The 25,540-nt window shown below is 38.5% G+C and overlaps 1 protein-coding gene across 6 annotated transcripts in view; it reads left to right on the plus strand.

The window, feature by feature from the left end:
• ATP13A4 (ATPase 13A4) overlaps positions 1-25,540 on the plus strand; it is a 189,881-nt gene that overhangs the window by 144,022 nt on the left and 20,319 nt on the right. For 5 of the 6 annotated variants that reach the window (XM_053564731.1, XM_053564732.1, XM_053564733.1 and 2 more), the window contains 8 exons: positions 2,917-3,041; positions 9,085-9,248; positions 10,007-10,129; positions 12,251-12,330; positions 13,930-13,972; positions 14,372-14,481; positions 16,329-16,425; positions 18,246-18,318. In XM_053564731.1, coding sequence (XP_053420706.1) covers positions 2,917-3,041; positions 9,085-9,248; positions 10,007-10,129; positions 12,251-12,330; positions 13,930-13,972; positions 14,372-14,481; positions 16,329-16,425; positions 18,246-18,318 — 815 coding nt within the window. The remainder of the gene's footprint in view (positions 1-2,916; positions 3,042-9,084; positions 9,249-10,006; positions 10,130-12,250; positions 12,331-13,929; positions 13,973-14,371; positions 14,482-16,328; positions 16,426-18,245; positions 18,319-25,540) is intronic. The other variant, XM_053564737.1, reaches the window with a different exon arrangement.

The raw sequence follows: 25,540 nt of genomic DNA on the forward strand, positions 1-25,540 counted from the left end.
GGGAATGAAACTTTATTTCCCAAGAGCCTGTTGCCAGGGATATAGCAAGGTTCTGGCTGCTATGTTATGACTATCATAATAAGATATTTGTGTATTTACAAGTTTCAAAGTCATGGTTTTAGAACTTGTAGATGTAACAGAGCACCGGCTGTAGAGGTTCATGAGTGGTAGAGGATGGTGTAGACTATGGCACATGGGAGAATACATGTCCTGCCCAGAGGCACAAAACTTCTAATTTTCCAAAAGCTGGTATGGCCTAAACACAAATTCAATGATAGAAGTTGGTCTTAGGTCATCAATTTGCTTCTCTTCTCTTAAAACCATATCACCACAGGTGTATGGATAGCTAAATTAATTTTCCTGTCCTTTTCTAACTCCCGATTAGGACAGGACTTTCTTTCTGGGTATTTTGCTTTTGCTTCTTTTGTGTGTGGTTACTTAGGCTGTTTCTGTTCAAGGGTTATTGGCTCACTTTATGCATACTTCATCCCCTCGAAGTCACATCGATTTTAAAAAACATAAAGCATAACCAGAAGGATGATAATGCTTCCTTTGTATTACACTCATCATTATTTATTATTTCAGAAAGAGCTTTAATGTCTATGCAGGAAGCAGGAGAGGATAGCATGCTATTCTAAGTTGCAGAGCTTGAGAACTCTCAAGAAATTACTCCCTTTTATTTCTTGGTTCACAATGAATACTCGTGTAAAGAAGAATCATGTAACACTGGAGCTGGCAGAGGCCTTGGAGATCCCAAGCTGAATTAGATCACCAAAGAGAGCAGATGCTCTCAGATCACACAGCAAGGCAGTGGTAGGGCTGAGATTAGAACACCAGTTTCCTGACTATTGTCTGGAACCCCTCTGAAGGCGATAAGCCAAAGAAACTAGAAATAGTAGTGCCAACATAGGCTATGGAAAAGATTTGACCCTGCAGCCATTTTCTTGGCCTAATTTGGCACCTTGTGGTTGGCTGTATGTATATCATCTCTGAAAATAACTAAAGCTTGAGGTCTGAGCACAAGGAACACGAGAAAGATTGGCAATCCTCAATTAGACATCAACTAGCTAAGTTATCCTTTAAAGACCAGATTAACCATCACCTCCCCCCAGGAAGGCTCCTGCAATCACTTCACCCAGGAATGACTGCACCCTCTTCTCTGATTTCTTGGGACTTGATTTGTACATCAGCCAGGATCCTTTTCCCAGCCTTCCATACAACTGAAGTGGTCACGTCTAAGTTTTACCTTCTAGTTGAATGTGAAATCTCTGGAGTTAGGGGCTACTATAGTTTTTCCATATTCTCTCCTTCTCCTCAGTGTAGTTCCTTGAACTCACTAACAGTAGAATTTTTGAAAACAGAAATGAATTTTTCTAGATTGTGAAAAAGAAGTCACATTAGTCTCAGAGCATTTCAAGGAGGCACACATTTGCTGAGCATTTCCTGTGTGTCCAGCAAAGGTGGGCATTGTTGAACACAGCATTGAGTCAGCTGGGCTTCCCCTCAAGTAGTTGAGACTGAGTGACAGATCACAAAGTCAAGACTGGTAATATATGAACAAATAAAATATGAACTAAACTGAGGCAGTGGTAATATGACAAGGGGGAAATTATTTCTATCTGACGAATCCTCTCTGGGAAAGGTACCATGACAGCTGGGCCTCAAAATACTAGCAAATCACAGGGGAACTTATAACCTTTCCATGAATTAAGGAAGAATGTCTCATAGCAGTCTAGAACAAAAGTCTAGAGATGGTTAAGTACAGGTACTATCCATGGTGACTGCTTCAACTTGGCTTAAAATTAGGATGAGTGAAGAATTTAGTGATAAGCTGAAAAGAGAGTTTGGAACCATGTTATAGAGAGACTTACAAGTCAGGTTCAGAAGAATGAGAAATGCCATCTCCCGAGCATGCTCTGAGCTGAGCAGTTCAAACTGTCCACACGCTGGGGCTCTGATGGAGGGATAGGAGCTTCCGGGGAGTATCACTAACTCTAGTTCATGACCCTGGCTTATGTGAGACCCAGCATTCAGACCAGACACACAAGTGGCAAGCAAGTCAAGGAGCTTTCTAGTAGTGCTGTTTTCATTTGTTTCAGCCAGATTTCGGCTGTGCTAGCATCCTGTTCTCATGTCTGCATGTAAGATGTATGAATCAGTTGAACTCCTAATCTCAACATCTCAACTGTATTTCCTGCACTTGGTCCTGTAAAATGTTCCTGAAAATGTTCTTGTGGTGAATAAGAGCCTTGGAGGGCTTACTGGCTCTTAGAAACATCCAGGCAATGCAAAAAGAGCATTGCTACAGGTGGAGGGAGAAGCGGGGAGGAGCTTGGCCTTAATAGAGGGACGTTTGTTGAGATTATGACTTCATACTTCCTGCGGCTAAAACGGGGTTGATTACAGCCTTGGTTTCTGAAGAAACTGGCAGTTATTTTTCTTGTGCTTCTCTTAATTTTCCATTACGTTTCAAATTCCCCTTTGTTACTTAGGTAACACTTACAGTCTTTTAGCTTGTTTTCTGCAAAGCTTTTGCTGAATAAGTACCCCCCTTCTCTTGACTCAGTGAATATTTCCATATCCTTTGTGTTTCCTTCTGCATTTTTTCTGGATTATATCTGAATCTGATTAGTGCCTAAAGAACTGTGTTTGAATGAGTGAGTGGAACCACTTTGACAAGGGTCTTTGTCTTTGTTTTACTTCCTGTAAGAAAGCTATAATGTTCTATTTCTGTTCAATCATATATGCATATATGTCATATATAAATGACTGAACAGAATTAATTAATTCTAAACAGAATTCTAATTAATTAATTAATATTAATCCTGAACAGAATTAATAAATATATATGACACATATATATGATTGAATAGAATCAGTCAATCTATCTATACATATATGTATGTGTATTTCCAGGGAGGAGGTGGAATTAAATCTCATATTTCTGGGATTGCTGATCTTGGAGAATCGGTTGAAGGAAGAGACTAAACCTGTCTTGGAAGAGCTCATCTCAGCCCGGATAAGGACCGTAATGATCACAGGTATAGAACAAAATATAGAGGGAAGACAATAAGAATTTGATGTGGAAATTGAGATTCTCTTATTTGGCAATTATTTTGGCTACCTACTTTGGGCCATCCCAAAAGACAATAAGACAATAAGAATTTGATGTGGAAATTGAGATTCTCTTATTTGGCAATTCTTTTGGCTACCTATTTTGGGCCATCCCAGATGCAAGAGTGGGAACAACAACAAAAAAAGGCAAAGTTACTGTTTTCAGTGAGTTTCCATTTCAGTGGAATGATAGAGAATCAATTAATCAATCAATCATTGAACCGCATAGTATAAGTGTTTTGAGGTACACAAAATAAGATGATGTGGTAAAGTGTGTCTGACCATCTACTTCAGATGAGGTGGTTAAGAGAGGCCTCTCTGAGAGGTGACATTTGAAATAAAACCTGAATGACAAGAAGATATGAGCCAGGCAAAGAGGATGATTTTTATTACCAAATGCTAGAAGGAAAATGCTTAGTCAATGTGGTCTATAAACCACGCTGAAGGCCTATCAATAAGAAAGCCTTTGATGCTGGAGATAAAAATCTGTATGTATGCTGTTCTCTCTCCTCCTAACCCTAAAGCCCAAATCATACAACAGGAGAGCAAGAGAAATGTATGAAATCTCTTAATAAAATTAAATGTGGATTTCTTAATGAAATTTCATGCTGACGTTATAAAGTTTTTTAATTGGAGACAAGAGGTGAGTAAATACATTGCTGATGAATTCATATTCATGCTCATGTATTTTGTGTGTTGTCTATTTTTTCTCTGCTCTCATCATCAGATGCTTTTAAGTCTATTGTTTGTGTCACTAAGACACATTGTGTCCCCGTCAAAGCAGTTGCTCCTCACCCTCACACCCCCTGAACCCAATCCTACAGCTGGAACTCTAGAGTATTTTCCTTTCTCCTTCTGCACTTCTCCATCCCTTCTTTCTAGACTCCATAATCTAAGAGAATTTGAGATTACTTTTCATTTCTCCCTTTATAGTCAGATCGGTCAATCTGACTTGTAGGTTAGTTGATGATATATTAGAATGTCACACTATGACCCTTCTATTTCAAAAACATTTATTTAGCACTTATATTACACAATCTCATAATCTGTCCCTCACCATTCAGATTTATGTGCAAGTGAGAGTTCATCTTTCTCCACCCTCCCTCTTCATTTCCTTTTTCCTAATTTTGAAAATTCTGCTATTTCTTTCTTTGATTGTTTACAATTTATTTTCTCTAGTATTGACCTTGGATAGAATAGAGGGATGATATGCTGTCTGATTTTCTATATACGTTGGAAGACTTTGCCCTGACAGTGAATAATATCTTGCCTTGATATAGGATTCTTGAAGTAGAGTTTTTCCCCCTAATTTTCTGTATGTGGCTGTTCTTCCTTTTCCCTCTGGTTTCTGGTATTGCACATTACAAGTCCAATGCCAGTTCTCTGCAGGTAACTTGTTCTTTTTTTGCACATAATCTTTTACATCTAACTTAGGAGTATAGAAATATTTGTGTTTGTCTTTTTTGATTATTAGTTTAGTCTGGAACTTAGCACTTTTAATCTTTCTTTGTCTTCGAAGAAAAATTTCTTCTATTGTTTGTTTAATTATTGCCTTTCTTCTCTGGAATTTCTTTCTTTCTTTTTTTTAACTTCAGGACTTTCTATCATTCACATGGCCGGTCTCCTGGGATCTATCCTTTTAGTCTCTTTTTTCTTGTGATTGTCACCTTTTTATAATTTTGCTTTGTACTTGAAGATTTTTTCATTTGCACTCAGTTTTTCCCAACTACAGTCTCAGTTTTCAGCAATGTTCATTATCTCCTTCAAATCCCTATTGAACTGTTAAGTTGTTATATAGTGTTTTGAGGTGCAGGGGCTGCAGGAAATTGTGTTTGCTTCATTTTTTTGTGCTACATTTGCATTTTCTTGGGTGCTCTTACTATTATTAATGTAGGCTTCCTCTACCCCCAGCAGCTTCTTTATTTCACCAGTTCTGAATATTCTGCCTGATCTTTTCCTGTCTAGCTTATGGGATTTCTTAGGTTGTTGTACTTCTTTATCAGATGATCGAAGCTCAGGCATGGGCCATATATCCTAAAGTTTGTAGATCTCACGCGGGCGGGAGATGGCAAAATGGGGCTACGTTGCAAAGCAGACAGGCTGTTGGTTCCCTGCCCAGGCATGTGGGGATAACTCTTACCTCTCCCAGGTCCCTAAATTTCTCCACCCTTGGGTAGAGCAGCTCCTTCCCACCAGTTCAGCTTTCTTTCTTTTTTTTTTTTATTAAATCATAGCTGTGTACATTAATGTGATCATGGGGCACCATACTCTGGTTTCATAGACCATTTGACACATTTTCATCACACTGGTTAACATAGCCTTCATGGCATTTTCTTAGTTATTGTGTTAAGAAATTTACATTCCACATTTACTAAGTTTCATATATACCCTTGTAAGATGCACCGCAGGTATAATCCCATCAATCACCCTCCCTCCACCCATCCTCCCCCTCCCTCCCCTCCCTTTCCCCCTTCCCCCTATTCTTAGGTTGTAACTGGGTTATAGCTTTCATGTGAAAGCCACAAATTAGTTTCATAGTAGGGCTGAGTACACTGGATACTTTTTCCTCCATTCTTGAGACACTTTACTAAGAAGAATATGTTCCAGCTCCATCCATGTAAACATGAAGGAGGTAAAGTCTCCATCTTTCTTTAAGGCTGCATAATATTCCATGGTGTACATATACCACAATTTATTAATCCATTCATGCAGTTCAGGTTTCTTGAGCAGGGGTCCTCAAACTGCGGCCCACGGGCCACATGAGGCGGTGTGATTGTATTTGTTCCCGTTTTTTTTTTTTTTTCTTCAAAATAAGATATGTGCAGTGTGCATAGGAATTTGTTCATAGTTTTTTTTTTTTTAAACTATAGTCCAGCCCTCCCAATAGTCTGAGGGACAGTGAATTAGCCCCCTGTTTAAAAAGTTCCAGGATGCCTGTTCTTGAAGGTCCTCCTAAGTATGTGGTAGAATCCTTGGGGAAGGATAACCAGCCAGATGTTATATTACTTTTTTTTTTTAGTGGTTCTTTAGGAATTCTGATATATGTACCTGACTTTCAAGAAGATTACAACCAGAAGTGTTTCTTACCTTCTCTTCCTTAAATTATTGTTGTTGTAAATATGACATACACTAAAAAGCCCCCTTACACACACAATGGTATAGTCTTCACTGTCAATAGTGAAAAGTTACGTAACATAAGTGAAGAAAATTATTATGTTTACCCAGAACTTTGTCATTTCTCTTGCTTTGTTTTCATTTCTTAAGTTACAAGTTAACCTCTATTATCGTGTCCTAAAGAACTATTAGGAAGTTCAAGTTATAAGTTAACCTCTATTATCGTTCAACCTAAAGAACTTCTTTTAGCATTTCTTTTTGAGCATGTGCTCTAGAGACAAATTATCTGAATTTTTCTTCATGTGAGAATATCTTTATTCTCTTTCATTCCCAAAGAATATTTTCACTCACAATAGGAGTCAGAATTGACAGTTCTTTTCTTTTGGCTCTTTAAAGATGTTGTACCACTGGGGTCTTGCCTCCCTATTTTTTGATGAGGAATCTGTGATAATTTGAATCATCCTTCCCCATATGTAATGTGTTGTTATCTAATTGCTTTTTTTCTTTATCTTTGATTTTTTTGCCATTTGATTACTGCGTGTCTAGATGAGATTCTCAGTGAGTGCGTCTTGTTTGGAGTTCACTGAGCTTCTTTAATGTATACGTTTAAGTCTTTTATCATATTTGGGGACTTTTATGCTATTATTTCTTTAGTTACAGTAGAACCTCTATAGCTGACCACCTTCCTACACTGACCACCTTGTTAAGTTGACCTAATTTTCATGGACTGGACATCCACCATGTGTACATATCAGTACAGTAGGCCTATTTCCTTGTGTTGACCACCTCTGTATGTGGACCAGTTTGTTGCTGTTCTTTGGTTGTCAATTTACAGGAGTTCTACTACATTTTTTTCTCTTCCAATTTCATTCTCTTCTCCCTCTTATACCCTAATGAAATGAATGAATCCTTTTGAAATAATTGAGTCTGTTCATTTTGACTTTTTTTTTTATTCACTTACTTATTTTTTGAGATAGAGTCTTACTTTGTTGCCCTCAGAAGAGTTCTGTGGCATCATAGCTCACATCAACCTCAAACTCTTGGGCTCAAGCTATTTTTTTGCCTCAGCCTCCCAGGTAGCTGAGACTGCAGGCACCTGCCACAACGCCCAGCTAGTTTTAGAGTCAGGGTGTCACTGTTGCTCAGGCTGGTCAGGAACGCCTGAGCTTAGGTGATCTACCTGCCTTGGCCTCCCAAAGTGCTTGGATTACAGGTGTGAACCACCAGCCTGGCCTGAGTCTATTCATTTTTAAAAGATGTTCTCTCTGTCCTTCAGGTTGTGTGATTTCTATTGATCTACCTTCAAGTTCACTGACTCTGTCCTATCATCTCTATTTTGCTATTAAGTACATCCATTTTTTTTTTTTTAAATTTCAGATATGAGAGTTTTCAATTCTAAAGTATCCATTTTGTTCTTTTTTATAGTTTATATTTTTTGTTGTTGAGAATGTTTATCTTTCCATTTATTTCAAGAGTATTAACATTTACCACATGAAGAAAGGTTTATTATAATAACTGCTTTAAAACCATTATCTGATAATTCCAACATCTGGATCATATATGGACTAGTAACTGTTTCTTTTTCTTTCTTTCTTTCATTTTTTTTTTTTTTGAGAATTGGCCAGATTTTTCATAAGTTGAATATCCTTAACATTTGGATTATTATGTTGTGAGACTTTGGATACTATTAAAATCCTGTGTAGAACATTAAGCTTTCTGTTTTAGCGAGCAATCAGCATAAAGTTCTGTCTTGCCTATTGCAGGTGGTGGTTGCAATACTAGTTTAGATATTAAATCTTTTGCTATGATGTCTGGGTCTCCCCCATTCAGGGGTTACTTTTATAATTGGGAGATGATTTATGTGATACTTCAATGTTTTTTTTTTGTTTGTTTGTTTGTTTTGAGAGAGAGAGAGTCTCACTTTGTTACTCTGGGTAGAGTGCCATGGCATCATAGCAACCTCAGACTCCTGGGCTCAAGAGATTCTCTTTCATCAGCCTCCCATGTACCTGGAACTATAGGTGCCCACCACAATGCCTGGCTATTTTTAGAGACTGAGTTTTGCTCTAGCTCATGAGCTTAGGCGATACTCCAACGTTGGCCTCTCAGAGTGCTGTGATTACAGGTGTGAGCCACCATGCCCTTACAGTTCAATTCTTGAAGCTTTGGTATCTTTCTTTGTACAGTTCTGGGCTGAGTGCAAGAAGTATATAATTTACACTCTGAGTTAGTCCCCTTGTCCAGCTCTCTCCTTTTCTGAATTTTCCCTCGTATACTTCAGCCCACAAGGACCTCTTTCTCTGGTTCCTGTGGCTAGGAAGACTGAGTTTCCCCTGGAGTTTTAGTTTCTTGAACAGCTCTTGGACTGAGGCCCATACTTGGGTCAAACATGTGAGAGGGAAGAGAAAAAGAGCTAAGAAACTCATCCCCTCTTAGGTTACTTCTCCAAGTTTGATGCCCTTCCACAGTCTGCCTGGTTTTCTTTACTCATTTTCTATTATGCTTAGTGGGACAGAGAGATTATGGTGGGCTTATCCCATCTTGATGGGAAGTAGAACAGCTAGATACCACATTAAAGCAGTAGGATTTTCCTAAATGTTTGCAAAGCTTCTAACAAATGACAGAAATAGATTTGAATTTTGCTTTCTGGCAGAAATACACTGGTAGGTCATAAAAAAGCAATAAGAACAACAAAAGGGATTATGGAATCACAGAAAGTCAGGGCTGAAAACAGACCTTAGAAATTATATCTCTTTACAACTCAATTATGGACTGAACTCTTTACCCTGGTTTTCCAGGCTCTGTGTGAGTTGGTTCCATTGCTTCATCCTCATCTCGGGTCACTCTTTCTTCTAGGTGACAATCTTCAGACTGCAATAACAGTGGCCAGAAAATCTGGGATGGTTTCTGAAAGCCAGAAAATCATTCTCATTGAGGCAAATGAAACCACTGGGTCCTCATCAGCATCTATATCTTGGAAATCAGTAGAAGAGAAGAAACACATCACATATGGGAATCAGGTATGCCTGAAAACAGACCTTTTACCGTGTCACTTACTTGGTTCACAGTGTTGGCAACTGGGCAGCTTCAATCTGGATTCAACATAGTTCTCCAAATATCTAACATATATGCAGTTCAATGAACTCAATTATATTGGTTTCCCATACTGTTCCTGCTGAGCTATGAAGTACAGTGCTCTTCGGAGTACTGGAAATAATCCATTATTTTCATCTTAAATATTTTGTTGGCACTTTCTCCTTGCTTGTCAGCCACCCCATTGGGTTTAAAGGGGATCTAGTACCAGGTAGAGATACTGCTGTGTGCATCAGAAAATCAGACTATGTCTTCAGGTTGGGAGAAAGGCAAGTTTTATTCACTTTTCTCCAGGCTTGTCAGTATTCTATCTCCATTGTGTCCTTGTAGAACAATATTAACTCTGTAAGAAAAAGAATAGTAAGTTCTCACTTCAGGGAGAGATTTGTTAAGCTGTAGTGCTTTTGTATTTTACACTTGAAATGTGTGAAATGTGTTCTTCTCTGGGACTCACCAAGATCAAATCAACGTGAAAACAGGACATGGGTACGTGTTATTCTCCTATTCACTGGTGCCCAGGATGTGCAAAGATTGATCCAGCAAAAAGAAAGTGCTTCTCTAAGGAATCAGAGCTGGAGTGTATGACTTTTACAGACAGATCCTGGTCTGTCTTCATTACCTTCTCTCAGATCCTAACCTCTCTGTCAAGTGGAAGAGTCTAAAACAACTGTGTCTGGCTTTGCAGGACAATTATATTAACATCAGGGAAGAAGTCTCTGATAATGGCAGAGAAAGAAGTTACCATTTTGCCTTAAGTGGAAAATCCTTTCATGTTATTAGTCAGCATTTCAGCAGCCTGCTGCCAAAGGTATGTTCTAAGAGGGTAACAATTTCCCTGTGAAGATGCCATTGATGTCACAGAGAATACTCCTATTGTAAGTCTCTAAATAAGTCATACATACCCAGTTCTATGTATCATAAAAGAGGTAGATATTTTTGCAGAGGTTACTGTTGTCCCATTTCCTACTAGATTTGAGGCAAGTAAACTTGATTAGTAAATTTTCCATCATCTGTAGGATTGAAGTGTCAGTGATTTCTCAAATTATAAAGATTAATTTGGGGTGGTTGTCACTATATTGCCATGATTAAGGGTCTCACAGCAGAATGCAAATCCTACAGTGGTACAGGAAGGTAGGCTGAGAATAAAGGCACTTCATTAGGTTTTTGATAGATGACCTCTGTACTGAAGAGGCTCTGATGAAGAGCAAAGCCATAGTGGGGCGGGTCAATTATATATCCATAAACATGTATGTATACACACATGGTTATTCCTCAGTATCCATGAAAGAACCATTCCTCATGATTCTAGGACCCCCCCAGGAATACCAAAATCTATGGATGCTCAAATAAATCCCTCGTATAAAATGACAGCATTTGCATACAACCTATGCACATCTTTCTATATACATTAAGTCACCTCTGAGTTACTTATAGTACTTATCACAATGCAAATTCTGTGCAAATAGTCATTGTACTATATAGTTTAGGGAATAATTACAAGAAAAAAAGTCTTTGCATGTTGAATACAGACAAAACCATTCATTTTTTTCTCCAAATATTTTTGAGGCAAAGCACGGTTGGTTTAATCCATGGATGTGGAACCCACAGATACAGACAACCAAATATGAACAAACATGTAAAATGTGAACAAACAAAAGGAAGATATGTCCAATATAACTCAAAGAGAAATTATGTATATTCAGTTGGCCATGATCTTAGATACCATTTAAGAAAAACAGAATAAAGACTTTGTTGCCGCCCAACCAGGTTCATCTGCCTGTTGCCCAAGAGTAAGCCAGTACCCAGAGACAGCGGATAGGAGGGAAAGAGTTTCTTCTGCATAGTGTTCAGAGGGGAGACGGGAGGAATTTCTTAATTCCACCTCCCCAGGAATTGGGGAGAAAAGGTTTTTAAGGCTAATTTGATAGGAAGGAGGCAAGTTTGGGGTAAAATTATAGGAATATGGAAATCACATTCTTCAGAGGTGTGGAAATCACTTTCTTGTTTTGCTTCAGCTCCTGGGGGCACAATTTCAGTTGAGTCAGTTTCTTGGTATGCGATACTGTTCTGAGTGGGTTAGCTCACTGGAATAAGGAATCTGGAAGATATCTTAGAATCTACCCTTAAGGTTCCAAAAGGTAATGTTATCTATGGAGAAAAGTTAAGAATCTTTACAACTACCAGCTTTGTGGAAAAGAGAAGCAAACAAGGGGACAGTGACCAACTATTATATTATCAAGGAAATGAGAGGACAGCGGCAGATTATTATCATCAACTTTGAGACTGGCAAACACTAAACTGAGTTCACTGCCAAGAAGACCAGGAAACATGTAGATCAAATACAGAAGAATTTAGATTCTGTAGAAAGGAGTGTAGGTGGGTAGAGCGGTCTGGCTTTGTATTCCCCAAACCATTCATATCAGCTGAGCTTCACAACTGGTCAAATCCAGATGATATGATTAAGTCAAAGACCATGTTCATAGTCACTGTTTCCCCATCAGCTGTTTCCCCATCTAGCTGTTTTTCTGCTAGATCTGAACAGTTTTCTGCTTCTTTTTCTTCTTCCAAGATCCTGACCTCTTGTTATTCTGCAATTTCTCACACTCTACTGGTTCAAGTTTCCATTAAGCTCAGGATTTTTCAGAACCATGTGTCTTATGGCAGCTGGGATAAATTCCTATAGGTTGTCATTTTCATAAAATACTTTTATTAAGCATTCGTCTTTACTGAATTTTGTTTTCTACCAGTCACTTATCTGATGACTAAAAAATCTCAATGTTGTCTTAAAATCCAAGGGAATACCTGTTAGAAACAATTTCTTTTTTTATTCATGGATATCATTAGTCATTCAGTGTTCTGAATATTATCAATTATTTCATGTATGACAAAGCTGACACAATAAAAAATTTACTTTTGGGATTTTTTACAGATACTAATCAATGGAACGGTCTTTGCAAGAATGTCTCCTGGGCAGAAATCCAATCTGATTGAAGAATTTCAAAAATTGGAGTAGGTTCTTTGCCAATTCAGGTGGAATGAATTGCATGGGGGCAGGATGGGGTGGGGGGCAGTAAGAGGTACAGGGAGTTAGTTGCACTTAATGTGAAAATCACCTGGAGAACTTGGAAAAAATATAAGAACACCACCACTCAGAGATTCCAATTCAATTGTTTATATGGGGCTTGGAAATCAGTATTTTTTCAGTGCTCCTCACATAAGTTAATTTTGCATTCAATATTTAGAAGCACTGGAATAGAATATAAAGGACATAAAATGGTATGGGGAGAAATAAGAGAGGAAGGTGGTTTGAGGTCAGCTCTAAAGGTACAATGAAAATTCAGACTTTATTTTTATAAGTTATCATCATAGTTATGATGTAGGGAGATTCATATGGTAAGAGATTCATATAACTATAAAAATATTTAAATATTCTCGTGTCAAAGCATTCTTTCCATCTTAAATCAGAAAAATACTTCTAACACAAAAGGTTTCCACTCCAAGTCAGAATGAAGAGTCTAGATAAAGTGCCCGTCTTCTGGAGCCTTTATTTCCAGTTAACAGAATTCCAGGGAGCACCAGAGCTTTCTCCACTTTCGTCCACATAACTCCTTTTCCTACTCACCTTCACGCTGTCCTCCTACTCATTAGAGACAGTGGTATGGGAGAAAAGTAACAACATACGCTGTGAATGCTGTCAGAGTGCTCATACTTTATTAAATATGTTTTCACTTCTTTTTTGAGACCAATTCTTACTCCTTTGCCTAGGCTAGAGTGCCATGGCATCAGCCTAGCTCACAGCAATCCTCCTGTCTCAGCCTCTTGAGTAGCTGGGACTACAGCACCTAGCATAACACCTGGCTAATTTTTCTATTTTGAGTACGGTTCTCACTTTTGCTCAAGTTGTCTCAAATCCCCAAGCTCAAATGATCCTCCTTGGCGTTGAGGGTGCTAAGATTATAGGTATCAGCTACCTGACTGGTCAGAGTGCTCATACTTTAAAAAGCTGGCTATTAACATCTTTGCCAACAATTCAAGAAAAAAGTGTTTACCCAGCCTCAAAATCCATCTTGAAGCAGGGATGTATTTTCTTTTTCCAACTTCTGGGCAAGGCATTGCATTTTTGAGCTGAGCGACTACCAACCAGATAGATTTCCTGTCATGTGAGCATTAATAGCACCAAAAACTATTACTTATCATTTTTGACTTCAGTAGGCACTTTCCCATATGACATCTTATTTAATACTCACAATAGTTTATTGGGGGGAAATATAATAGCTAAAAGACCAGTTCAAAATCTAGACCATCTAGCTTCACTCCACCATGCCAAGCACTTCTGTTTTATAGCTGAGAAAGCTGGTCCCTAAGTAGTGAAGGGCAGTGTCTACACGAAATACTCAGAGTCGAAAATGACGTGCTAGCATTTATTATATACATTGCCAAGTCACACTTTCCTTTTAGTCAAACTAGACTCTTAGAGACATTCTCTTAAAATAAATAAATGCTGAATTTGAACTTGAAGTAATGATGGTCACTTCATGTTTTTAGTTACTGAAATTAGCTGGTAAGGTAGCTTTGATCTCCTCCACGACTGACACGGTTCCTTTATAGTTACTTTGTAGGTATGTGCGGCGATGGAGCCAACGACTGTGGGGTATGTAGCTGCCAGTGCACATGGCCGTAATCTCACCGGCGGTTCTGCTTGTCTGGAGGACTTTAGAGACAGTGCCTCTTGGGATGGACACCAGCTCCATTCCTCTTGATAAATTGATGCTGGGGGTTCGGGAGGTTTTTGACCAAAGCCACCCAGTGACTAAAAAGTCGATGCAGGTTAGATGGAGTAGAACTCAGCTCTGGAGTTCTCACTGCTTTGGCTAGGTGTCCCAGTCCCATCTTGCTCTTAGGTGTCAGGCAGGGTGAAATCTGGTCATCTCCTGGCTAGTGTTTGGGCCCACAAGCCACCTTGTGGCCAGCTTACCTGGCCTTTCTTATGAAGCGTCAGTAGAGATGTACGTGAGTCTACATGGAAAGTAAGCTGACTCTTTGCTTTCAGGCTTTGAAAATGGCTCATGTGGGCATCTCTTTATCAGAGCAGGAGGCATCTGTGGCCTCTCCTTTCACTTCAAAAACTCCAAACATTGAGTGCATACTACACCTTATCAAGTAAGTAGGCACATCCCTAAGCACTGTTGTTGTTGTCCCCCTGCTCTGCCCCCCAACTTTTAGGTATAGATCGCTTTGTTCTGCCCAGGATAGATCAAGGAAACCTAGTTTCCCTAGGAGGGGAGGGAAAATGCAAACCTTCTAACATCAAATGGACTTACCAGAAGTTAAAAATAACTTTGGGAGAGTGGCAGCATTTCCAATGAATGAATTCACTGATTATGTTATTTTTAGAAGATTGAAATCTGGAATTTGTTATTGCTTTCAAGTGTCAATCATCCTCTGATTTTTCAAATGCATCTCCTTAGGTACTTTATACTGGGAGATTCAGAGAAATCCACTCGCCTGCCTTCCCTCTTGTCTCTTTATGCTTCCTCGGGGCACCATTCGCACCCCCAGTTTTCAAAGTCTTTATTGTTCTTTGGTGCTCCCACAAAAATTTGCTTTGGTGTTTTATCCTCCCCTCCCCCCCACATGTGCTTCCACTGCCTTTTATTTGAATGACAGAGGCAGTTAGCATCAGGACTGCCCTTGGTTGTTTTAACTAGCATGCATCTGCAGTCTGAAAAGTGCTTTGATAGCTACTGTCTTACACTTTAAAATAGCTTGGAGATGTAGGAATGGATATTATTTCTTTTACAAATAAAGAAATTAAGGCTCAGAGAATTTATCTAATGTGCTCAAGCTCATATAGCCATATAGGGTTGGAGAGTGCTTTAGAATTCATTTTGTTTAAATGTGTTTTATGTACAAATATCATACTCTTCCCGCATTGAAATGATGATTTGGCTAGTTCTTCCCCAATTTTTTTTTTTAATTCATGCATTTGACAAATATTTACCAAGCAGGCACTAAGTGCCAGGAACTAAGGAGATAAATAAAGAAAATACTCACTGATTTTGATAGGTGCTGTTGGAGAAATAAATAGGGTGATGTGATAGGTAGTGAGATGGCTGCAAAGGTGGAACCAGCTGCTTCAGAAGAGGTCGTGCGCCCTCTAAGGAAGGGAGGAAGGAGGCAGCAGGAAAACCACGATACAGAATAGGACCCGACCTGAAGGGCCGGTTTCAGGATCCTAGAAAATCACTAAACTGCGTTTAAACTCAAAGAAAAGGTGGAAGAAGTAGAATTTAAATTTAGAAATATAATTTAAGCCTAATTTTTACCCAATAGAAATAGATAAAAAGGGTGTTTCCTACGTCATCCACTTTAAGCCTTAAATACATACTATTTACTCAGAGTCAGCCACCAATAACACTAATGAATATGCTCATGTTCCCAGCCTATTTAAACCTGATATATGACTAATTTGAGTGTGCATTTTGTTTTAGTCCAGATTTAGAAAAAGTTAAACAGCCCAAATGAAACGTGAGTCAAATGTTTGCCAAACTCTTAAAACACCTGTATGAAAATAACCCCCAAACCTGCAACCTTAGTTAAATCCTTTAGTTCACAGATGAAGAGACTGAGACAAAGGAAATGAACTTCCAAATCTCACTAGTGAGTGGGTGTGAGATGTGGGACTAGCTGCTACGTCCCCTGACTCTTAGCTCCGGAGCTGAATGCCCCCAGAAAAGACAAGAGTAACTGCAACTCTGGGCTTCGTTGCCAGATCAAGGCCTAAAAACTTATGCCTGGAATTGATTTGTCCTGGAAATCCAGTCCTTTGGCATACTGAAAGCCAGATCTCACTGACTCAAGGCTGTCCCGTCTTTCATTCAAACAATCATGTGATCAGAGTTTTGATATTTTATTCTCTTGAGCTCAGCTAAACAGCATAGAGTAACTGACTCCTGTTTTTTTCATTGCTTTCATTTCACCCCCTTTTCATTTCTTTTCTTACCCAGGGAAGGACGTGCAGCTCTTGTCACCTCGTTTTGCATGTTTAAGTACATGGCTCTGTACAGCATGATTCAGTATGTTGGCGTTCTGCTCCTCTACTGGGTATGACTTGGGACCTGGCCTTTCGGTCAGTGAGAAAAATGAGTGGTGGTGCACTCTCAATTCTCAATGCTTCTTAAAGAAGGGGTACCACTAGGACACCGAGGCAATAACAGCCACTCCAAAAATATCCTCGAGGATCTTTAATGTACACAGGAAATAGACAATTGTGTGCAAGAAAAGTTGTTGGTGTCAATTCTCTGCCATAGAAACTTTGTATCTAGGGGCAGCTGAAGATCAGAACAGAACATATCACTTTCTCTCTCGCTGTTGCTTTCACCTACATGGACCAGGTCTCTATCTTTCCAATTCCAGCGTTGCTCTACCCTCGTATAACACTCATTAAAGATCTGATTCTCTGTATTGGGTTCCTGGTAAACGTTTCATAATTGTTCCTCCCTGGAAAAATGAGTGCTGATGTTTGCCAATTTCAGTGGTGTAAATACTTCTACCATAGCCAGTTTCAAACTATCTGCCGGATGTCTTTGAACACAGAATGGGGATGAGATATATAGCTGCATATAGTACTTGCACCATATAAATGCAAGAGTTGTGCATACCAAGTGGTACCTGTGGCTCAAAGGAGTAGGGTGCCAGCCCGATATACTGGAGGTGGAGGTTCAAACCTGGCCTCGGCCAAAAAAATGCAAAAACAAAAAAAGAGTTGTGTATAACCTCAAGAGCATGCATAACAATAAGCTGCAGGAAAATAATCAGAAAGTGCTGAATTCCGAGTATGTATAAACTTTGTTTTAGTATAATTTATTTAATGGTTCATTTGCATAATTTGTTTTCATATTGGCTGTGTTTAACAACCAGCTCACAGCATTCCTGAAAATTTGGCAATTGTCAAATTGTAGTAAAAGCTACATTCAACTGGTTTCCTGAATGGAGGGATTTGAAAATGAGCACATTTTATATTACAAAAAAATACATAGGTCTTGTAATAAGACCTTTGTATTATAAGATATAAAAGGAGAAAAGATACACCTGTTGTCTGCAAACTGGGCGTGTGAGCATATGCTACTAATGAACACCAGGAAAGGGATATTTTATTTGTGCTGAATGTATCAAGATTCATCTCTTTCTATTGCCCTCTTTCTCTTGGGTTAAAGGTTTTAGCTCTACTGCTTTCAGATTTTCTCTTTCTTTTCCCACTCACTGACAAGTGGCTAAAGAAGGACAGAAAGTTGACCTTGTAATACAATCTCAAAACTGGACTCAAAAGTAGAATTAAACTTAAAAGGTACTCTTCTTATGACTAAAGGGTAGGGAGCAAGGAAGTAAGTTTTTTGAAGTCAGGAAGACCAGAACACTTTTTCCTGAAGAGTTTTAAGGTGCTTTATTAGGACTTTCTAACATTTCATTTAAAACAACCAAGAGTGCAAACTGGCGGGTTTAATTATTCTCGTTTTCCATCAGTAAAATTTAGGTACAATTACCCCACATGTCACTTGTTACTATTGGGGTGCATTCTTTTGTGCCAAACAAAATCCCAGATTTTCTGTGAATGAGTAGAAAAGAAATCAGAAATGCAATTTGTAGGAAGATGTCTTTCTCAGTAAAGTCATATCGATACCCAAAGGACCCCACCCTGAAAATATGACGGTGGTCCTCTGGTTAGAGAGCATTTCCTGGGTTTGCCTTTGAGATTCCACCAACGCTGTCACTCACCACTTCACATAAGCCCCTGACCACAACCTCTCATTGGTAATGTACTGGAAAAATCCTACGATGCAGGGAGAAAAGGAAAGCAGTCAATGTCAAACTTCATACAGATGGTCCGAACTCTTTTTAAAATCTGCTTTTCTTTTTATTTTTAGGAGACAAACAGCCTTTCAAATTATCAGTTTCTGTTCCAGGATCTGGCCATTACAACTCTTATTGGGGTAACAAGTAAGACATTTTAAAGCTTTCTTGCTAGGGATGGTTCCCTCACCTGGCTTTTCTCTGCCCAGAAAGGTTTGTCTCCCACAGGGACAGCGGGAGCAGCAGAAATGTGTGACTTACTCTTAAAGGTGTACAGGGGGGTGGGGAGGAGAGAGAGAGAGAAGGGAAGGAGAGAGAGAAGGAGAAGGAAGGGGAGGAGGAAGGGAGAGAGAAAGAATATTAGCAAAGGAAAAGTTGTCTGGTTGTTCCGCTGTTTCCAACAAAAAATAGAGCTTCCATAAATGATCACTAAACATTTATGAAAAAAGACCTTGTGCATTTTACAAGAGTATAAGTTAAGTCTATTAAGTGTAGAATATAAATATCTTAACACGGTAACTTTGGTGAGGGCTATGTTAACCAGTTTTATGGAAATATTTCAAATTGTATAGAAAACCAGCACATTGTACCCCATAACTGCATTAATATATACAGCTATGATTTAATAAAAAAAAGACCTTGAAAATCAGGAACATTAATTTCAGTGTGGTTTTAAGTATACTTAGAGTTAAAATGTGTCCAATGTGTAAAAGATAAGTGCTTTTATGGTCCCTATCTATAAATCTTAGCCCCTTGGGATTTAGAACGTGGCTTAAACGTAATCTTGCCATTATGCTGCTCCCCACCTTATAATGAGTATACAAATATATGAATTTTCTCCTCAAATTCCTTGTAATGGGAAAAAAATTTTTTAGTGTGTGGCTTTATTATTATTTTTTCAGAGCTGTTTTGGGTTCACAGCAAAATTGAGATTTCCCGTGACCCCTACCCCTGCCCCAGACTACCCTATTATCAACATTCCCCATCAGAGTACTACTTTGTCATAAATGATAAGCCGTCATTATCACCCAAAGCTGTAGCCCACATGACATGTATGTGGTGAGAGGTGTCCACCATCGTGGTAAGCCATGTTTTCACTCCTCTTCCCTCTGCGGGTTGTCCTGTCATCCTCCCCAGAGCACCTGACAACCAGCGCTTTTCTTACTTTTTTCATAGTTTTACCTTTTCTGGAATGTCATATAGATGGAATTGTACAGTTTCTATACTTTTCAGATTGGCTTTCTTCATTCGGTAATAAGTATTTAAGGTTCCTCTCTGTCTTTTCTTAGCTCGTAGCTCATTTCTTTTTCGCATTGAATAATACTCCATTGTCTGTACATATGTGTATCACAGTTTATTTATTTGTTCACCAACTGAGGGATATCTGGCTATTTCCAAGGCTGGGGAGTTATGAATAAGCTACTGTTAGACATCCATGAGCAGCTTTCTGTGTGGACATAAGTTTCTATCTTTACTCCATAAATACCAAGGAGCATGATATCTAGATCATATAGTAAGGGTATGTTGAGGGTTTTTTTTTTTGGTTTTATTTTATTTATTTATTTATTCATTCACTCATTCATTCATTCTTATTTTAGGTTAGTTTGAGGGTACATATGATTAGGTTACATTATTTGTGTTTGTAAGATAAAGTCCAAAGTCTGAGATGTAGTTGTGTCCTTCCCCCAGGAAGTATGCCATATACCCCTACACTGCACCTGAAGGGAGAAACTGACTGAGCCTCCCCAGCCCCACTCCCTGGCTTCTTGGTTTTAATAGTGTTTTTCTTATGTGTGGGCCTATAGTTGTTAATCTACTAACTTCAGATTATAACTGAGTACATGGGATGCTTGCTTTTCCATTCTTAGGAGAGCGTGCTTCAAAACCATCTGGGTAAATACAAAAGATACAAAATCTCTGTCTTTTTTATGGATGAATAGTATTCCATGGTATTCATACACCATAATTTATTGATCTATTCAAGGGTTGATGGGCACTTGGGTTGTTTACCCATCTTTGAAATTGTGAATTGAGCTGCTATAAACATTTCAATGTAAACATTTTTACAGTGAAATGATTTTTTCTTTCTGGGTAGATACCTAGTAATGGGATTGTGGGATTGAACAGGAGGTCTACTTTCAGTTCTTTGAAGAGTCTCCATACTTAGTTGTTGGGGACCAGCCCCAAACCACACTGTAAGTTCTTTCCCAGTGACTGGTGGAGATGAGAGGATGAGGGAAAAATGAAGAGTCAAGATACAAGAAGAAGGTTTTTAAGAAAGCTGGGCCAGGGAACTTTCCCCCACCAAACGTGAGGACAGGAGAAAAGCCCCTAACTCTGGGCTAGCTCTCTTTATTACACATATCATTGTTTTATTTATTTATTTTTTAAATTTTTTTTATTAAAAAATTAAATAACTGTGTACATTGATGCATTTATGGGGTTCAGTGTACTGATCTGATATACAATGTGAAATGCTTACATTGTACTGATTAATACATCCATCACAATTATATTATTTTCTTAATGGTTTTGAAATGTACCATTGCACATCATACACATTAGATGAGGTCCCCCACATACCATCCCTCCTCCCACACATCACTATTTTAATCATCAGTCCAAGCGGGGAAGGGTAGACCCTTACATCATGGTTCTTGCTGGCCTGCAATTTCTAACCAAACTATTTCTTTAAGTAACTACCTTAATTAGACTAATTTAACTCTTAATATTATTACTCTATGTTATTTGTGATCTTAACACAGAGTATGGGACAGGGAACACAGTCAAGGAGCAGGATGTCAAAGCAGACCCCAATCAGACCATCACATAAATCTCAAGAATGGCAATTAAACCCCTAGGAAGACTTGTGGACAGATGAGCTGGAGCTGCTACCAATACTAAGAAAACAGAAGAAAGGAGGCATTTTCCTCCTTATCTCCCTGAGAGACGTTTTCACTCTTAATGAGGCTTATGTGCCTGCGCTGTCTCCAGCACATTCAGCACTCCCTCGCTATTTTCCTAACTCCCCAAATGCACTCACTCTCCCCGAGAGGACAGCAACCTTGTCTCTCTGTGTTCAGTGACCTCTGAGCCAAGTCATACTGGGGGAGGGGTGAAGCTCTGGCAAGATAGTTTCTCCATTTGAAAATGTCAGGCTTCAGGCTGTTGCACTTTGCAGCAGGGTTGAGATTCTTGATATTGCTTCTGCAGTCCGAATACATACACACTTTTCTCTGATACACTTCTTTCCTGTCTCTGTTTCCTTTGCCCATCATCTGCAATCATTTTCTTAATTCGATTCCTGACCTATTTATAATAAACAATTGAAAATTTGTTTTAAGCTTATTAAATCATTATTTCTAGCAATGCAAGCACATCGAGATATGACTCTTCCCTTAAGTACTCACAAGTCCACCCGCACTTAGTTCCAAAAAGACCATACTAATTTGTAATCACACCAGTGGTACATAAGGGTACCCCTCTCTCCACACCCCTGCCAGCATCTGCAGCTTTGGGACTTGCTGCTGTGGGCTATTCTCACTGGCATTAAGAGATATCTGCAAGTAGTTTTGATTTGCATTTCTCTGAGGTTCGGGGATGATAAGCAGAGTATGTTTACTTTTGTAAGAAACCACTAACCTGGCTTTCAAAGTGGCTGTTCTATTTTACATTCCCATAGCAGAAAATTAGAGTTCCTGTTGCTCCATATCCTCACCAACATTTGGTATTGTCAGTGTTCTTGAGTTTGGACATTTTAGGTGTCTAGTGGTTTTATTTATGTTTTTACTCCTATCTCCTCAAGGATTTTGTTCTCTATTATTGTCAACTTTTCCTTGGTCTACTGGGTCATTCCCCCAGCATGTAAGTATTTTTGCATATCTTCTTTCTATTAAAAAAGTCTCCTTGATGTCAAATCCACCACGAGTTACAGCCCCCTTTGTTCTTAAACTTCCCAAACAATATACCCACTTTGTCTTCTTCACATCTCTAATTCTATTTAGCAATCCATATCCATCAGCTAGATTCTAATGTCTAAGAGCACGGATTTGAATTCTGCACCTATGCTGTTGTTTAGTAGGAGGCAGCACTGTTCTTGCAAATGTTTGATAGCTGGCTCCCTCCAAGAAAGTTTGAAATATACAGTATATATGTATATAGAGGGTGCCAAAAATATTTACACATTTTAAAAAATGAAAAACTGTATAAAAATTGTAATACTAAAGTCATATTTAACTTCTGCAATTACAAGAAATAAATGACAGATATTATCCATATGTATTATTACAATTTGGATAGTTTTTTCTTTTCTTAAAATATGTATTCATGTTAGGCACCCTGTGTGTGTGTGTGTGTGTGTGTGTATAGAGAGAGAGAAAAATGAGCTTATAAACTTTACTGTAAATAGCCAGGCATTGTGGTGGGTGCCTATTCTCCTGGCTACTTGGGAGGTTGAGGCAAGGTAATTGCTTAAATCCAAGAGTTGGAGGTTTCTGTGAGCTGTGACACCACAGCACTCTACAAGGGTGACATAGTGAGACTCTGTCTCAAAAAAAACAAGCAAGCAAACAAACAAACAAAAAACACTTTACTGTAAAGAAATGTATAGTGAGTAATTTGCAAATAATAATAAAATACATGGTACCCTTTATTGCAAATTCCATTTAGCCAATTGATTCTCACAGAATGCTTTCATTGAGTTTTGCCAAACTCTTTTGTCCATAATTGATAGTTGCAGTTGATGACTGACTTACTTCCAATGTGAATGTTTTTTTGATATTTTCCTTTAGCTGCATGAGTAAGACAAAAACTAAACAATAGAGACTTATGTCAAAACTTTAATCATTCATCAGTGAAGTGAGCCACTTAATTTGCTGAATCAGGTAGTAGTTCTTGAATGCTATAAGAATATTTCCTAAGTTAAAAAAAAGTTCCATTATGACTATTATACACTATTGGTGGGACTGCAAACTAGTGCAACCTTTTATCCACAGTAAAAAAAGTCATTGTACAAAAAGGACACCTGCACTTGAGTGTTATAGCAGCACAATTCACAATCATAAGGGTGTGGAAACAACCGAAGTGCCCACCCATGCAAGAATGGATTAATAACATGTGGTATATGGATACTATGGACTACTGCTCAGCCATAAAAAAATAGAAAGCTAGTGTCTTTTTGGATACCCTGGAGGGAAATAGAAATCCTTCTTCTAAGTGAAAAATGACAAGAATGGAGACACATGAACTTAATACCAAATTGGAACTGATCGATCAACACTTAAGTGAACATATGGAAGTAAGTCTCAGTGAAAATCAAGCTGAGATTGGTGGGGGAAGAGAATGGGCAATTCATACCTGTTGGGTACAATGTACACTATCTGGGTGAAAGGCACATTTACATGTATAACTTTGACTCAGTCTGTACAAAAATGAAGTATGTAAACAAAGCATGATTATCCTCTAGCATATTATAATGGCACAGAGGTGACACATTTTTAAGTTTAATCTTCATTATTAACCTCATTATTAACCCCCTTCATTATTAACCTCATAGATGATACTAAAAGGTAGTAAAATAATTAGGAAGTTATCAGTTTTGAGCACTCATTATCTTTTTTAATGCTATCTAATTGCAAATTTATATAATTTACTTTTAATAATGGCTGTGTTTAATAACGAGCTAGCAAATTTAGCAGTAATTGGGTCTTATGAGCTAATAAGAGCCAGGAACAGCCACCACCGTCTGTGGTGGTGCATGTTACTGACACATTACAAAGATGCCCATCTTTGATTGCCTCTTCTATGAGCCTTGTCACCTTGTTTTACCCTATTTCTTATTATATCTTCTCTTCTTCATTTTAACAGCTATCATATAAATATATTTTAAAAGGTTATTCAAAAGCTCAAAGAAAGAAAACATGGTCAAGTGGAGCAACTGCTCTCTACACCTCAACTGCTACCAATCTTGTCAAGGTCCCTCAATACTCTCTCAATACCATTCTTTTTTTCTCAAAAGGTTTCTTCTCTCGGCTTTTGTGATTTCACACATTCCTAAATATCTGCCTTTTAATGAATAGTTTCCCTATCTCTTTTCTGGCTCTTGTTTCTTTACTTGACCTCTAACTTTCAGAATGTGCTCTTGGATTCTTCTTGTCTTTTGGGTCCATAGCATCTCCCTAAGTAATCTCAACCTATGCAGTGGGTTTAATGTCATCTATATGTCAATGGATCCCAAATTTGTGTCTCTAGTCTCGATGTCTATGTTCTAGCTCTGAAAATGTAGCTACTTGGCATTTAAGCTTGGATATTTAATAGGATTAAAACTATTTTTGCAAAGACTGTGTTAGCTGTCTTGCATAGTCCCTGAAGTTTCTGTTCCTTTTGTTCAGTTAGTATTTTGGCAGAGATTTCCTTGAACTCTGTTAGTTAAAGAAACAAATGAACAAAACACCTCTTCCAACCTTTTCGGGTTCCTTAATTCAATACTTATCCAGGCTTGCACTGGGTCTAGAGATTATGCAGAGTTAAAAGTTCAGGGTCTTCTCTGGTCTTTTCTGAGCATACACCTTTCCCTGGGCACGTGCGCACATATCTCTTGTTCTGGGCATGTACACAGCATTCTACACTCCCCAGTATTTACGGGTGTTTTTGAATGCTCTAATTTCTCAAATAAAATTGCCTTAGCTTTTTCTTCAAAGCTTTAAGTAGTTATTTTATACCCCAACTGTAGTTGCTCCAGGCAACTGTGATTGTTAGTCTTACAGTGCTTTCAAGCGACGTAGGCTGCTTTTGTGCCATGAGTGTGTTCTGTGTCAGGTGACATAGATGTGAGACCACATCAGTTCCTCAGGTAGCTCCCAGACAGGTTGGAACGACACAATAATTTGTGAGTAGAGTCTACTCTGCTCCCAGTGTTACCACAGGGAGTGCAGACTACCTTCTTCAAATTGCCACGGAACTCAAAAGCCATACAGCAAAGAGAAGAAAAATGCCACAAGACTTTTCCTGCCTTTTTAAAGTTGCCTTGTTCTAGGTTCAGTGTTCAGTTAGTTGCTGCAAACTTTTTGGTTTTTGGAGTTCTGACAGAGTTGGTTCTAACACTTCGTTCATTTGTCGATGAGTGAAGTGTTAGAAGTGGGAGCTCTGGGAACGTGGAGACGCCTGCTTTACTTGTCATTAACTATTTGAAAGCATTCCTTTCTAGTGACTGCATGTTGTTGCATTGTGTAGAAGTATCGTAATTTCTTGTAAATGATGCTGTGATGAACATCTTTCCATATCTCTGATTACTTTTTTAGCTTAAGAGAGATTTCCAGAAGTGGAATAACTACATCAAAAGTTATTAGCATTTTCAACTTTTCAGATTTAT

The sequence above is a fragment of the Nycticebus coucang genome, chromosome 16 (genome assembly GCF_027406575.1).
Source record: "Nycticebus coucang isolate mNycCou1 chromosome 16, mNycCou1.pri, whole genome shotgun sequence".
In the NCBI taxonomy this organism is placed as follows: domain Eukaryota; kingdom Metazoa; phylum Chordata; class Mammalia; order Primates; family Lorisidae; genus Nycticebus; species Nycticebus coucang.